Source organism: Syngnathus floridae, chromosome 14, assembly GCF_059516105.1.
Source record: "Syngnathus floridae isolate MCC-2025c chromosome 14, RoL_Sflo_1.0, whole genome shotgun sequence".
In the NCBI taxonomy this organism is placed as follows: Eukaryota; Metazoa; Chordata; class Actinopteri; order Syngnathiformes; family Syngnathidae; genus Syngnathus; species Syngnathus floridae.
Window position 1 is genome coordinate 11,839,415 of NC_142426.1, and position 17,263 is coordinate 11,856,677.

The 17,263-nt window shown below is 41.9% G+C and overlaps 1 protein-coding gene across 2 annotated transcripts in view; it reads right to left on the reverse strand.

The window, feature by feature from the left end:
* b4galt2 (beta-1,4-galactosyltransferase 2) overlaps positions 1–17,263 on the reverse strand; it is a 40,058-nt gene that overhangs the window by 4,582 nt on the left and 18,213 nt on the right. For both annotated transcript variants that reach the window (XM_088396892.1, XM_088396893.1), the window contains exons 3-7: positions 11,886–12,004; positions 11,556–11,672; positions 3,353–3,540; positions 3,144–3,266; positions 1,536–1,640 (exon numbers count right to left, since the gene is read on the reverse strand). In XM_088396892.1, the coding sequence (XP_088253018.1) occupies positions 1,536–1,640; positions 3,144–3,266; positions 3,353–3,540; positions 11,556–11,672; positions 11,886–12,004 (652 nt within the window). The remainder of the gene's footprint in view (positions 1–1,535; positions 1,641–3,143; positions 3,267–3,352; positions 3,541–11,555; positions 11,673–11,885; positions 12,005–17,263) is intronic.

Sequence of the window (17,263 nt, forward strand, 5' to 3'; positions counted from 1 at the left end):
CACGTTATATTATTCATGCATATTTTTCCTCTATATCATCTAAAGGTCAACGTGCGTACGGCCAGCTCCAAAGCCAGAGACTTCCAAAAATACAGCAGCGGTAGCGTCAGAGCGAAGCGCTTGAGCTTAACGCTTGAGTACGTTCGGACCGTCTTTTCTGTAAATGGCAGCATGTTTCAGTCGTGGCGGTCGGGATGTTGAATAATTCATGCGGCGAGACGTCGACGTGCATTTAGGACATCGTAGTAAATAAATCAAGCTCAAGGTAGATGAACTTATGTGTCCATTATGTCATCACAGTATACAATGAAACCTAAACGAATCGCTTTTTTTGTATGTGACTGTGAATTCCATATTTCTACGAAAATTCGAAGTATCAAATAAGCACAAGCACCATAGAAGATTGTCATATGGAGCAGAATACTGTCATCCATAACATTTCATAGCTGACATGGAGTCGTAATAAAAAAACATTCTTTATAGCCTCGATGCTCACTGTCATCATATTAAGTGTGAAAAGCAAGCGCAAAAAATAAATACATGTTTTTTTAATAAAATAAAACACAGATGGTTGTTCCGGAGGGCCAGCGTTGAGGTTGTTCTTTTGGCACGTGCCATTTAAAGTGCTTTACAGACAAGCATTAAACCTCCTCCTGTATAAATGACTTATTTACTGAGGTGATGAATGAGGCCCAATATGGTGGGACGAGCCTTCGGAGCAACATTAATCAGAAGGAATATAGCGCTTCACATTAAGCTGTTTAAACGGGGATTATCACGGTTTATTCTCTCGAAAGAACAATCCACCCACTCCGACCCCCCCCCCCCCAATGAAGGAATCACATATTTCAACAAGCTTTGCCAGGGGTCATAAGCAGACTAAAAAAATAAATACAACAAATTATTCACACTTTACACAAATTGTACGACATTGCTCATGTTATTGCAAGCTAAACATTCACTTTCAAACGATGAGCGTACGTGAAATGAGACAAATCGGCCATCCAGCGGCGACATCTTGAAAACAATTTGAGGAGCGAATAGGATGACGTCTAAAATAATCAGGTGGCATATCGCATGTCATCATCCATCACAATTTTAGCGTCGTCTGAAATTGGCCTGCCGAAAACCACACGGCTCCAAATGGGAGCGTCTTGTCTGCTCGCCTTCAACCTAATCAATAAAAGAGCCGCCAGACGGGCTCGGCGTCATTGTGCTCTGCGCTCGGTTCCCGCCCTGGCTCCGTGAGTCACGCCGCTTGCACAATGGCGCCGCCACCAACAGGGTTGCTATTTATTTGGAGGACCGTGCATTATTCATGGTGGAGTGAGGGAGAGAAGGACAAACTTAATTGAAACCTTTTTTTCCCATCACTCAGAAATATTTTGCTCTTGGAAGATCTTTAAGTGGGATTTTGATTTAAATGGAATTTTGATTTATTCAGCCAGAATACAGAAAAACGCTACATTTCGCAATATCTCACTCTTGTAAAAAAAACAACAATAGATTTGACATGAATAGCAGCAACACGGTACCTTTGCGGGTTGGGCTCGTTGTGTTTGTCTCTCTCGTGTTTAATCATTCTGTAGCGGCCGATGCGCACATCCGGTCTGGACACCTTCATCCCGTTCAGAGTGATCCTGCAACACACATGCGGCATGAGGTGGGAATAAGATCTGACCAGAAGCACAAGTTATTGGATTGTGCCTTCACCATTTCTCCTCCACTCTATTGCTTTCATGCAATTAACTCGAACTCTGAAAGGGGAACCGGAGAAACTCCCCGTGAATCCAATCAAATATGTCCGTGCAGATTGCATTTGGGGTGATTGTTGGAGCAGTCTGGAAAATGGTTCGTGCGTGTGTGTGTGTGTGTATACATGCTGGATGGTCCTATCTAATTAAAAACTATCAAATGGACAAATTTCTCTTAATTGTGCAAGAAAATAGCCTCGCAAGAAAGATTCTGGAGCCAAAATGTGGCTTGACCTGAATAAAATTGCCAATTTGAATAAAAGTTTGTATCATTGTGTATGAGACTCTCAAAAAATGGACTGATTAGTTTGCAATATTGAATAACGCGTCCATCCACTCACATACTGTAAACACGTTTGTCCATTCGCAATGGCATCGTGTAAATACATTGGTTTGTTTGACGGCAAATGACGTCAGCGGCATTGTTTGTTAGGATTCCCTTTGACGCCATCAACGGTGCGGGAGTTAATCGAAAAAGCCGCAAATGGTGACAGAGTGATATTTTCAGGCAACCAATGCAGAAGATATTGGTCGGCAGTTAAGGGGTGAACCGGATCAATGTGAACAAAAACAAACCGGATTTTATATGAAGTGTCGGAATGCAGCAGCTTGTGCAAAATGAGCTTTGAAGGACATATTCCTTACGACTGCACTTAGAAAGGCCTTTAAGGCAGCCAGCCATGACAAGGCAAGGCAAGGGAAGGTGCGTGTGTGTGTGCGTGTGCGTTAGCTCTTAATGCGAGGACACACATAACCTTCACACACGGCAGCTTAAAGCAAGTTAGATTTATTGCCTTTTTAATGTCGCTTCAAATGCAAATGACAAACTTAGCCAGAATCTAAAAGCTTTACTACGGGGAGAAAAATAGGACAAGGATAGTGACAAGCATGTCGTGTTTTTTTTTTTTTTTTTTTTGCTGTGGGGGTTAAACAGTGATAAAGGGGAGAGTTCCGCTGATGATGCGCCGTCTGGCCGACTTGATTCGACAAATTGAGCCTTTTCCGCATCCGGCGGACACTCAAACAACATTAAATGGAGCCACGGTTGAGGTTTCCTATCGCTAGCAATGTAACATTTTCTAGACAAAACAAATATATTCATATTCTGATTGTTATGCTACTTTAGTGTCCCACAATGAATGTTGTTGGTCACTTTGGTTAGCATTCATTTAGCATTTAGCATTCACTGAATGAATATCAGCCTCTGAACACATTTACCACTGTAGATTATTATTATTACCACAGTGGCTTTAAATCAAAACCTACTTGAGTGTTAAATAATATTAGTGGACCAGCCAGGACACATTTCATCTTTTCTAAACTCATGGTTCAGACCTTTGTGGCATGACCCGAATAGTATAGCTTGTCCAACTTCTACATGAAGCTCACCTGTTGTAGATATCGTCATCCTCCCCTCCCCAGCCCCAGTACTCGTTGGGGAAGCCGTTGATCTTCAAGAACTGTTTTTTACTGAGGCCTGACACCCCCCCGAAGTAACCCGCGTAGGGCAACCTGGAGCAGACCACACAAAGTGGTGAGCGAGAAACATCGAATTTCATACAGTTCTCCATCAGGATCAAAAGGAATGGTGTTTTCACCTGAAGCCAAACTTGTCCATGGCGATGGCAAAGTGTCGAGGCTGCTCATAGCAGTGGTACAGGTTTCGGTCGTCCATGGGGATCAGGTCCACGTCGCTGAAAATGAAGCAGTTGTAGTCGCCGTCCTTCAGCGCCTCCGCATAGCCAACGTTCAGCAGCTTGGCGCGGTTGAACGTGTCCTCACCCAACTGTCAAAGGACGCAAATGTCCACCATTAAGTTCAATTGGTTTTATTTGAAGGTTTTACCCGTTAATCGGGTAACTGCATAGTGCAAAGCATGTGCTGCCACTCGTCAGCTTTTTCAACATAGTTACAATATAGCAACATCTCACCAAGCTATACTTCATCTCGACTTTACGGCCAACTGCGCAGCTATCGAGACAGATGATGTTGATTTATCAGTATGATTACTCTGTATGATCAGTTTAATTAGCAACCCGGTTAATCAGTATATAATTATCACAGCCGGGGGGATTTACCGTGACGCCGACGTTATTTACGCCTGGGTGTGCATAATCTATCTGCATCTGCTCTGACATGGTTATGTGTCTAGTAAATAACAGATCTCGGTTTCCATGCGGTAAAGTTACGACGCCGTGCCGTCATCGAGTTGTGCCAAGCAATTAAGGTGAAAGGTACAGGTTGAGCATGACTGCGCGACCATATATTATGTCGTGCTGCTGCTCTGTATTTATGATCACCTCGTGGATCCGTGTATTGACCTCGGCTTCGATGCTGCACCTGATCATGTTGGGCACAGTCAGCACAAAGTGCATAGTGTACAATGTATGCAACGTCATAAGATATCATATTTTATCATTAATAAGAGACAATCAGCCTTTATAATTCTCCCAACCTCGATGTCAGCCAAATCTCGAGGTTATATGGCAGCTATTTTAGTCATCTCTAATCTTCCTCTTTGCAAACCACAATAGCATCTGAATCAATTGCACTTTAGCGTTTATGCCTCCCACCTTGTTCATTTTGCAATTTTGCATGCATCAAGTACTTTATCTGTTTAAGGACTTACAGTTATAAAGTTGATAGAAATAAAAACAAGCTTTAAGGCAACACAACACAAAACTTTGTCGTAAACAAAACATTGGCAAGCTATTAAACCACTATACTAGAATTTCAAACCGTCACATAAATACTTAATGCTAGTGGAATGGCATTGCACTTATTCATGCATGACTGACTGACTATAATATTGGGCATGTTTGCATATACATAAAATAATACGTGACCAAAAAAAAACCTGGCTCGTGTGCTCTTCATATAAACTTGTTCATCCCAACATCGCTTGGGACACAGGAGGCTCATCAAAGCTTGATTAGATATTGTAGCCAAGCATCAACCCCCACGCACACATGCATGCACACACACATCTAATTTAAAAGCTAGCAGTCTTCAATCCCTCTCACCGTGCCGTGTTTTGCACGGAGGAACGTGGCAGCGCTGGCGCAGGGCCAACATAACTAATTGCTGTACATAATGCGATGCACACAATCGCAAAGCGCAAGCGAAGAGGGCCAGTGGCCAATTCAATAAAGGCGCCTGCCGCCTTTGTGTACAAAGACCATAGCCTAATTTGTCATAAGTAAATATGGATCGTACGCCGGTTGTCCGTACAAAACAGCTTGTAAATAATTTTAAAAAATAGATTATGATAACATCAATTTATATAAATTACTGCATTATTTGATGTTAATTTATAACATTTAATTTTTAGCTTATTCATAAGTGGACAATGATATTAGGTTTGACTTTTTTCCATTAGAAATAAGTATTATAGCAGTATTTTTGGATGTTGATACATCCATAATACTCCATCTTATTGTCAATATACTTGCTGGATGTCCAAACTGTAGTTATTTCAATTCTGATGGTAGACTTCAAAATATGCCATGAATGAATGAATAAATGAATAAATGAGAAAAAAAACATTTTATTCCAGCGAGCAGGAATGACAGCGTAAATCAAACGGGAAGTGTGTCAGAAAGCAAGTCAACATAAGCGTGACGGAGAAGACCGAAGGGGGAGGACAGAAAGCTGACGAATGTTGACTAACGTTGCCGCAAAAAGACATGACAAGGAAGGTTGGCGTTGCCCTCCGGTGTTGGGGATGAAGCTGGGGAGTGGGAGGGAGGGAGGGAGGGAGGGAGGGAGGGAGGGATTCCGCGTGTCAGTCAAAGACAAAGAGCCGACTCATGTAGAAAGGGACAAACAGTAGATGTACAGTATACTAGTCCCCTGTATACTCAAAGCTGCCACCTGACATCAGACACTCAGAGTCATGAAAGGAGGAGACAAACAGATGGTTGCCATGGCTGCGGTGCTTTTGACGAGCCATGCAGCGACTGGGCGAAAAATTCCTACATGCACAAACTATAAAAATGTAGTGGGAAAATAAAATCTGATAAAAAAAAAAAAATCTAAATTATTCAAGCATTTCTTAAGAGAAGGTCAAGTAAAAAAATGCTTTGCAATAATTTTGCTTTACATTCCTGCACTCTTCTAGAGACAGTATTTGGACGAATATCCTGTTTGTGGAATAGGACTGAGGAAAAAAAAAATCCACCCGTGTTAATCTATCTCCGGGGGCGGCCATTTTACCTCCTACTACAACTTGTCGAATGAAAGCGAGCGAGCGTCACCAGCAAACAGGTGAGCCGTGATTGGTTGTTACTACTTTTGCTAAACATTGCACATGCATTTACAGTAAGCACATCATCGCTCGAGCAAATAATGACCCCCTCATATGAGAAAAACTTTAGAATTGCAGCTCAATGTTTTTCCCTTTTTCTTGGACAGAATTGTCTTTTTTTTTGCTCCCTTCTCCTTATTAAGTGAGGAAACACACATGCAGACACACGAACACAAGAGCAGTCTGGGTTTCACACCGCAGGCCTCTCAGACCTGCTGCAGCTCGATACAGCGAGGTGACTCATCCCTCCTCATTTCCCATCACGACCAATATGGGACACCATCTGCCTCACGCCTTAATGTTGGAGCCTTTTCCAATCTCGCCGTCACTTTGAGATATTGCCTCTGTGTGTGTGCATGCGGATTGCCTATGTGTCTAAAATATGTGCAGGGGGAGACTGGGTAAAGTTGCAAAACTTCCTTTTCAAAGATGGATATGTGTCTGTGTTGATTGCCAGAAGAACCCGCTGGTGCCATTTTGTGCCTGGCTGGCTCAGCATCACATAAACATTACGCATATTGTTTCAATGTCTTCTGATAAGCAGCACATATTTGTGAGAGAGAGAGAATCTATAGATCGCTTAAATCTGGGATTACATTTTTGCTATAATTCTTGATCCTTGGAGAATGTAATCAGGCATTTCTGCCTGATTCCATCCTTGAAGTGGGAGCAAGCGGTGCCCATTTAATTGTCCCATCGTGGGGATTTACAGAAGAAGAGTACGAGGACATAATCATCGTCAACCTCCGAGGAGGATTTGGTAATTAGCATGTCGCGCGGACAGCCAGGGAGTTGTCAAAGTTTTGGCAAACATGCTCGAAGCAAAACATGCCGTGAATCCAAATCAGACGGCCTAATTAAAATTTTATCCTCCATCCCAGAGTGGACCGACAAATGGCAAGCGACGGCGATCAATCGGGATGTCAACGCCGACTCTTTGTGTTGTTCGGCGGAGGTCAACGACACATGCGCACCGAGAACGAGGGGTTGAATCGTCCAACATTATTCCACGTGCACTTTTACTGCCTTGAGATGAATCCCCTCCTTGGTAAATTATGTGCCGTTACGCCGACGAGGGAAGGCCACAAGGCTCGTAAACGGAGGCAAGCTGAAGGACGCCGTTTAGCGAGAATATGGCAGGCGATATGAAGCATGCGTGGGAAGATTACATTTTACATAACAAAAACAACTTTTATGATTAATAAATGATCAAAACACTAAAAGATGTTTTAATTGTCAGTGAAGTCGATAAACTATTTGCTGTATTTGTGATGGAAGGTATCTTCGGGATCTCGTCTTTTTGCTGACATCTACATGACGTAGCATCGTAACGCTTAACAATGCAAGCGAGCTGTGTAATTAGCCTCCTGCTGGAAACACAGCAGATGCGGAACATAATGTTCAGACAGAAAAGCGCACACAGCGGCGACAGTAATTGTTGTTATGACAATCTCACATTTTATAGAGGCGACATATAATTATGAAGGATGAGCTGCTGTGATGGTAGATTAAAAACGGCATAAAAAGACCCCATTCTTCCTTTGTGGAGACAAAATTAACTGACAATACAATATAAACCAAGAGTGATGATTAACACTGGCATGAAGTCATGTAATATTGTAATGTCAAAAAAATAATTAAACCAACGATACTCATTATGTTCACCTTAAAATAACGGTTTTGAGGTATATCATGAGGATGATGCTCGTAATTTTGCAACATAACACAGCGGGCCTTGTTTGGGGTCAGCATTAGCCTAAAAGCTAAGTCGCTAATTCATTTCAACACAGAGTTTTTTACCTGTGTGATATCATTTAGTTACACTTCACACCAGTAGGGGGAGTTATTTTTTTATTCCCATCAACATCGTTTTGAAATGATCACAATGCCATATGGCCACATTAAAGGGCGCAGTGAAAAATGCTTAGCAATTTAACATTTCCCTTCTTTCGAGGAAACTTGCTTCTTTGGAGAATTTCCACATAGGAGTTCTGGAATTGGCCTCGAATCGCAGCTTCCAACCAACATGGCCGACCTCCTGTTCAACTACAGACGAGGTCCTTGAGCCACAAAACAATCATCCGGCCTTACGGCTTTGAGTAACTAAGCTAATCAAGCTCCTGGGAGTGATTAATGTCAAAAACTGAAGCACAGCAGTGGACCTCTATCAGTCTTATCTGAGCGGCCTTAAGGAACAGCTCCAAGATGACCTAACGCAAAAACCGCTGTGGGTTTTGGCATTTCACAACCATGACTCTAATGGAGATGATGGGAATTATCCTGCAGGGGTGAAGTTCAGTCAACTGAGCAATGTCTGGGCTTGAACTCCAGCTGTTAGAAGCAACACTGGAGCAATGCCAATGCAGGGAAAAGACCAAAGGGCTGAGCTGCAGGTGTGGGAAAACAAAATCAGAGCTGGAACTTGCCAGGTAACAGTGCGAGGGACGCACATCATTTTGCATCCCGATTTACTTCCACCATCCATCCATCCATCTTACTACGCAGCTTTATCTTTCCACTGCTCCCTCATTTTCCTGCTGCTTAGTACAATATAAAACTGAAATGACGCTACTTAATGTTGGAATATAACAGCACGAGAATAAGGCCTTGAAGAGAATTTCTGTCGTATGGGCATATTTCCTGCTTGAATGGCTTTTCAAGCGAAAAAAATAACACTCTGGTCAGCACAGCAAGGTCACAGGTTGATTACCACAGAAAGCATTCAGCACACAAAACTACACTTAAATGCTCATTTTTCGCTCTCTCAACCCCACATTGTTATTAATTCAATAAAAGCTTTGCAGCGTATGGACATGATTAATTTAGGCGCTTAGAGAGCTTTATAGCTGTCGTCGCTGAATGTTTGCCCGTGGCCAAAGCGGAACATTTGTTAAACTTTACTGCACAACATAAATCATGTTTTGTAAGAACTAATTGCTTGTTTTCAGGAAGACGACCATTCAACCAAATATTTTCCCCACAATTAAAGTGCTTACAAACAAGCTTATATTTAGATTTATAAAACTCCCGCTTGAGAGATTTTCCAAGACTCTCCAGCGACTTCCACGCAATTGTTCACTGTCTATTTTCTTTATAGTATATCAAGAGATTCAAAGCACACCTTCTAAATTGATATGAATCATTCCCAAAGACGATATTTAAACAGATGGGTTGTTTTGTATCGCTGTTATCTCTTTGTTATATCTTTGTGCTCTAAAGTTATTGCAAAATGACGAGGCTAGATCAAATAAGATCAAGGTTAAGGATGATCTTATCAAATTACCTTGCTGCATTATTGAACGCATCCAAATCCATCATCTGCGCTCGTTTGAAAAAGCAATGCCTGTGACTTTGTTATGAATCGGTGTACGTATATTAAATTTTGAACGCTTGTCACTGAACTACTCACAGTTATTAACGTTCTCGCCAGAGTACCTCTGGGTAGTGCTAACAGCTAGCATTAGTGATGGGACTGAAATATTTGTTTGTCTCATAGTTAACTATAGTATCAGCAATGTCACTGAAATACTTTATCACACAGTAAACTATACACTGGCCAAAGTACAGCTCCAACAAATGACAAGCTCGTCAGCGAACCACTGTCCATCAGCGAAATAACTGCTAACTGCTCAACAAGGACGCTCACTTATTGCTCAAAAGATTGTGTCTGAGGAGATGACACTCTTCCATTAAGCAGAGAAAATGAAGGGCACATGATGTCCCCACTTATCCCCAGTTTGCTTTGGAATCCCATTTCAAAGCCTTCAGGAGGGAATGGCAATAAGCGGGCGACCTTTTATTCTGAGGCAATTACGACCAACATTATTTTTTCTTCCGCTCGTCACAGTGTGTTTTAGAAAATGATCCCCGTTGGTAATCTTAAACACTGCTGACAATCTCATAACGCATCCTTTTTTTTTTAATTTTCATATTACAGTCCTCGGTTGAAAAATTAAATGCAGAAAGAAGGAAACCAAGAGCCACAACACAAATAATGATACAATGTATGGGACGCATGCTACAAAATATAAAGGGGGGGGGGGGGTAAACAGAAAGCGGCAGATCAATACCTTCTTCTATGGTGAACTGCACAAATGCACCAATTTTCTTCCCAAACATATATTCAACATGTAATTAGCACTGAGTGTGGTTGTGAGTAGCAAGTAGAGAAGAAAAATAATGACTGTCATAATAGAAAGCCTTTGCTTTCATTAGTAATTGCATGAAAAACATGATAAGAGCAGATGGGGAGTATAATCCGGAGCATTTGAAACTGATATTCTGTTAGTTTTGTGTCATTTGTACAATTCTCTCAACCTTAAGCGACTTTATTAGCATTAACAATTCTCATCATCTTACACTGATGCCACAATTTACCAGCTATCTGCCATTTATTAATTTTTTCCAAGTGTATGTTGTGTTTTTCAGTACACAGCTGTTCCAATTACAAATAAAGTAGCATTTTTAGGATGCACATACTCAAGTTTGTTAATAGGAAAATTGTACTTGCCAAGTTTACGAGACGTACGCTGCACTGATTCCCCGATAAATCGATGCAATAATCGATAGGACAATCGATTTAAAAAATGTTTGTGACAGCCCTGAATTGTTTACTAATCAAAGAGTACAAATGAATTTCACATCTGAAAGTGTCATTCAGCCACAGAGTCATGATGATAAATATAAATATATGAAGGCCAGATCAAAGTAAAGCTATCATCTAACGGTGGTTGGATCTTTCTCACCCGTTGCCCTCTGCTTCTGGGCTCTTTTCCAATTCACATGATGAAATGACGGCCAAATAAACAAACAAACAAACAAACTCAGGTGCAGTCAGCCCCTCTGCAATACCTAGTCATGTTACTTTGCCAAAATTTCCACACAAATATAATAGAACACTTTATCTCCCAGTTCACATGTTTCCGATTGAACAAACAACTAGAAGAGTAACAACCTTTGAGGAGACAATAAACCCTGCTGGCATCGAAGAGACCATTTGGCACATCGACAGCGTTCGGGGGGAAAGAGAACAGCAGCGTATCGAGAGCAGACACAGCGGGGCAAGCGGAACCAAAAAGGTCCGTTCTGCAGGGAAGTGATTAAAGGCGGAGCGCAACGCCTTGGCCAGGAGAGCCATCATCACCCAGACATCTTGGCTCACAAGCATATTTATATCACTTTCATCTTTTTCCCCCCAGCACTAAAATTCACAATTTTTTGTATCTTTCAACTTTTTAAATGTTATCACATAAATTGAAAAAAAAATCCCATAGACTATAGCTAGCAAGGGAAAAAAACACGTGTCAACAGGGCAGGCGGAACCAAAAGGTTTGTTCCCCGAGGGGGGGGGGGGGGGGGGGTGAAGAGGAACAGGGAGCTATAATAGCTCAGATGGAGAAAGTATAATTTAAGACTAAAACACGCACACTCATCATTACTAACAGTGTAAAAATGTCACGATAGAGGTCAGTCTTGAGGAGTGTGGTGCTTCCTACCTGATTGATGATGTAGATGCCGTAGTCAATCCTCTGGCGTCTCAGAATGGGGTGGAGGTAGTGAAGCCAATACTTCAGGTGGTTTTCCCGGTGACGGAACGGGATGATGATGGCCACCTTGAGCACGGGACACGCATTTAAGGACTTTATAGGATACAGATTTTAAAGGCAACTGTATCTTCTATCGTCTATATCCCAGGTTTAAACTCTGTTGCTAACCCAAACAGCAGCATCTACCAAGCTTCCGTTCTGCACAGATAACGTCTTGAACAATGAACAAGAATGCCATTTTGTTGGTCATTTTCCTTAGAGGATGTTGAAAACACGAACCTTCCATCGAGGCCGACAGTCAGGGGGCGTGTAGCGGCCTCCCTCCGTCACGTTGGGGTTCTCTCGCTGCACGCGCTCCATCGTCATCTGGGAGCTGAACTCGATCAACAGGCGGCCCACTGAGGACGAAGACAGAGGGAGGGAGGGAGTGAGGCTCAATAATGAGAATAACAAATAGGAGGATGGCTTAATGAGCGGCGGCCAGATTCGAAATCTTCAAAGTAACATTCTCCGCGTCTCAAAACATCTCAGCACGAATAATGGCTGGCTTTAGAACACACATTTCGAGAAAATCTTCTTTGATGTCAGCGCGTCTTAAGTTAGCTAATTACGTGACGATGAAGTCAAACCATATGTTATTTTGCGTACATGTATTTGAGGCTTCAAGATACAAATAATTCATTGAAAAGAACAGCCTGGAGCCAGATAATACATCACAGCCTATCGTAGAAAATGCCAAATACGCCCTCTAGAGGCTTACAGTCAAGTAAAGGAGGTGGCAAATCCATTCAGCGGTGGTGGCGGAAATCAAAATCACACAGTCGCACATATGGGAAAATGAAACGGAGCATTTCATGACGTATTTAAAAGTCAGGCGAGTGGAAAGACAATACAATAAAGGCAGTAACAGCCATTTTCCTTTGGGGCTCTTTCTTGCATGCTGCATTGATGGGCTTGTGCATTAAAGCAGTTAAGTACACGCATGTGCACGAGTTAATATAATCCACTTATTGACAAGTTTGCCTTGCAAGACCTTGGCCAATCAACACACTGGAACGACCCGAAGAGTCATCGACCCTGACCGGGTTACATGCACTCAATGTAAAGACTCCCAACTGCCCTCTTTCTTCCTGTCATTAGTTTTAATGATATCCTTGAAAATCTTTAAAAGAAAAGCACCCGGACTAGTGGTGGCAATTATCAAGCCATCCATTAGCCCTACAATTGATCTTAGTTGAAAATAACGCAAGGCAGCCACTATCCAAGGTGGCGTGGTCAAGAAAATTAGACTCAAGAGGAGACTCGGGGCAGCAAGAAAAGGAGGCACTGCAGCTATGAGGAAACTAAGGAGCACAATGCACACACATTTTTCTCTCGGACTCTCATCCGGATAGAGGCCAAGGGTCCCAAACTCAATTGCATTGACAATTCTCTTTAAAATCCCACAGAAGGCTCGGAAGCGTTTGGCTCGTCACTTCCAATAGATGGGAGGCGCAAAGGGACTCGGTCGGAGCTGCCGTCGCCGATTAACGAGCCGCCTGTCGTGACATCTCTGCGGTCAGATGGCGTGCGGGCGAGCGAGCGAGCGAGAGGAGGATGCGGCGAGGACACGGTGTCAGGCCTCTTCGGGGAGGATCAACACGCTTTGGTTCAAGTGAAAATCTCACACATGATGGAGTGTGTTAAACTGGCAAAGGATTTCAAGGCCAATGTTAGAGAGGCACTTGATTGACACGAGGAGGACAGGCTTACGTAAGGACAGCAGTTATTCGGATAGTCTTCAAAATCAGCAGCCTTCACGCTCACTCCCTTGTAAATAAAAAAAAATCTGGCTATATCATACGGGAGAAATAAAAGCTATATTTATAAATAAAATAAAAGTTTAAAATATAACAGGGTACAGTCGCTTTCAAAAGTATTAGAACAACAAGGTCAATTGTTTTTGCCGAGTTCTAAAGACATTTGGACTTCAGATCAAAATAGGATAATATTGAACATCCCTACTTAAATGGGGAAGTTGAATTATTTATTGATTTGGTTCAATCTGAACTGAGCCTATTAAATCCCGAATGATGTTGCAGATGTTATTTAAGTATGCAATCCTTATTATACAGTACAATCGTTCCTTTCTTTGCTGTTTTTTGCAGTCTTCCACGCTCATCTTTGATTTTCCAATGCGGCTCTCACGGCCTTCTTTGAATCATTAGCGGGTGCCCGCACGAACTAGATGTGAGGATTAGTGCCATCTAAGAATCTTCTGTGCACGTGCTCGTGCCGTCACGACACCCATAAGTGTGTGTGTGTATGTATTTGTGTGTACAGGAGCTGCAATAAGAGATAAAGGGTTAAGTGTGGCAATGCTTTTGCTGCCCACAAACAGCAAAGGACAAAAGGGGGCCACGTTCAATAACGGCTGATAAGAGCCTTGCCTCCTTTTGTGTTGTGTCGTCGTGTACGTCTTATCTGAATGTGCAAAGCCGCAACGGCCGTTATTGTTTTATTTTGATGCATTTTGATGTCTTCTTGTCACTTTTTGTACTGAGCAGCCAGCAGCTGTTTCTTATTCTTTGCTATCATGACACTTTTGAAATACTTTTTTTTCTGTGGCGATATTACTAACACAGCCAACAAAAAATATGAATGCAGCAAAGCCATTAGCCCAAATTTTTTTTCATCAAAGCAGCTCCCCCCCCAAAAAAACATCATTTAATGTCCGAAGTAATACTTGGGCCCATTTCCTCTGTGCTTGGTTTAACAAACAAGAGAGTCTAAAAGCTCTTAATGGCGTGAATCCATGTGAAGAGTATGTTTGATGATGTACGGCGACAGCGGCGGCGGGCGCGAAAACGAATGGAGAAAGCGTGTAAGGTGGCGGGAGGAAGCGGGGGAGGGCGTGAAGGAAAGGAAGAAAGAGGAGTGCTACTTTGAGATACACCCGCTAATGAAAAGGCATGACCGACGCAGCCATAGCGACGCTCTCAAGAAGAAAAAAAAATAAAGAGTTGATGGTAATTGTTGATTTGCTATGTTGCCACACATCAAATAAGGTTTGTGTGAGACTCTCAACGGGCTCACGGTTATTTCAGCGATGTTCCATTTATTTATTATCTTTCTGTGTGTTCACAATCGTCATGGTGATTTTTCTGGTCATTTCTTAACTAGGTTGGATGTATTTTTTTGTTAGCGTTGATTTTTCCGACTGCCCAAAAAGGCACCACAGCGATCAGTTATTGCGTTTGGAAAGAGGAAAGAGCGTACGTGAATGTGGAGGAGACGGCTCTGTATGTGAGAGAAGAATAAAAACACCCTTGAAAGCCAAAACTTGCCCCTTGTCGTGACACGGATAATGTGTGTTGCCTTTCCCAAACAGCAGCTGTTGTGTGAGATGACTTGACACTAAAATTTACAAAATAAAAAATAAGTCTCATTTTATGAGTCAAAGTTTCACACAAAGGGACAAAAAGTTGTTGTTGTGACTTTCGATTTTAAGACCTTGGGACATCCCTGCACTTTTTTTTTTTTAACAAATGGTATCATTGCTTTATTAGCTTGGACTGAAATGATTCCAAGGCATCGAGGAGCAGCAGGCACAGTAAAGCACGGCCTCATCACAGCCAAGTGCTGAATGGCTAAATGCACACAAGATGTTCTTCAACACACAAAGCAGCAAACATTTCCTCACACACACACAAAGCAGCCAACCTTGCAGCATGCTTGTTTGAAAAACAGCAAAATCACTCCGCACTTCAAGCACGTCCGCCTCACTCTAGCGCGGCTGACATCTGAACTCTCGGGAGAAAGGCTGTCCAAGAAGGGGTTCTTTTTGCACCAGCGTACACATCAAGGACCACGGTCAACGTCGCCCGTCTTCATCTGACTTTTCTTTAATCTCCTTTTCCTCCTTCATTCCCGCCCTCAGGTGTCGTCTGCCCTGTCACTATCAAAAGAGGCTGGTATACATCCACTTGAGGAAAAGCTTACTTTTGCAAAACCAGGCCACAACATTAGTTCCACTAAAACAATTACAGCTTCCAAAGAAGCTCGCCATCGATTTGGAATGGCATCATTCGGAACCAATTTGCATGAAATAGCCATGGTCAAAAATCAAATGTGATTTGCTAAACAGGATGGGAGGGGGAGTATTGTTATTTTGCTCACATACTGAAGAAAGGGATATATACACACCAAAAATAAAAAAGCTGTATCGTTCTTGAACAGGCCTCCCAGTGAGAAAGTAATTAGAGCTTGTGCTGCATAAATGATACAGTGAGTGCTAAGTGACCTTCCTGGTGGGGGTACGAAGCACAAAGGCTAATGGGTTTAAATATGAGACGGTAGGGCTCACTTCCTTCCTAACGGCAGCGCCGAAATATACCATTTGAGTGCAGGATGACGTACAAGAAGTGATAGTTGGAAATAACTAAATGCACAAAACTTTCCATTGGAGTTTTACACTGTGTTGGGGCAGAGTCCTAACGTGAATAGCGAAAAAAAAAAAAAGAAAGATTAATCAACGGCTACTGTATCACAAATTAGAGTCCCAAAATAGTTCGATATCATTTCAAAGTCATTTTACATTGTGTTGTGATTTTAACTATGCAAAGCATACATCTTGTATATGAACTGTGCTATATAAATAAATGTGCTTTGCCTTGCCTTAGCTTGCCTAGGGCTGAAAAATTAATCAAATTCAAATCCACAATGTAGTCAAATGCAACAATCAAATCACAAAGACTGCAAATTTTGAAGAGGAAAAAAAGGTGCTTTGATTATGTATTTGGGATAAAACATTTCATTCTTTTGAAAGAAAACCCAATTGGAGTCGGTGAAAATTAATTCAATGGACATTCAAAGGCCTTCAGGCAAAGAAACTTGAGTCTGCCACATCCGTTGTGCCTTTCAATTAAAAACTGTCAACAAAAGGTAAACAAAGGTTGGACAAACAATCAGGGGAATGAAAAACAGACCCTGGGAGCTATCAACACCTTTCCAAAGTTCAATTACACAAGCACTCATTCATAAAATATAATTGCTCAAAAATCTTGCAATCCCATCATGAATACAGGAGTGTGTGTGATGTATGAAATAAAATAAAGAACTCATCTACATGCAGATACACAGATAATCACAACGTGATGAGAACTCTGCTGGAAATAAAGTGTCTCCTCCATAATGAAGATGGCTCAAGTCTTTGGGGGAATAATTAATGTGGATTAATTATAATAGTGCTGATGATGACAATGGACAAAGAGTAATTGCACGTCGGCTGTGGGCGACCATCATTTGACACTGTTGCTGTCTAGTAACAATTAAAAACGCTGATGGACTGGCTCCATTATTTCTTTTTGTAGCCTTTAAAGACAAGTTTGCTAACATAAGTTTTATTTGGAGAAAAAGATCATTTCCACAACACACACTTCAAGTGGTATTCGATCATTAACATGAGGCCTGGAAATGGATTTTCATTTCACTGGATGGATTTGAATGAGTTTGTGTAGCGCTGATTTGTTTGATTTGCATTTGTGAAAGCGCTGCATAAATAGAAAATGACTGAGGTAGTAATTGACATGCAAGCGTTGATTAGTTCTCTTATGTAACTTTCCAGTACCATGCTGCAAGTACCATGTAGTGTGTCTGTCGCTCAAATGGTGAGTCGG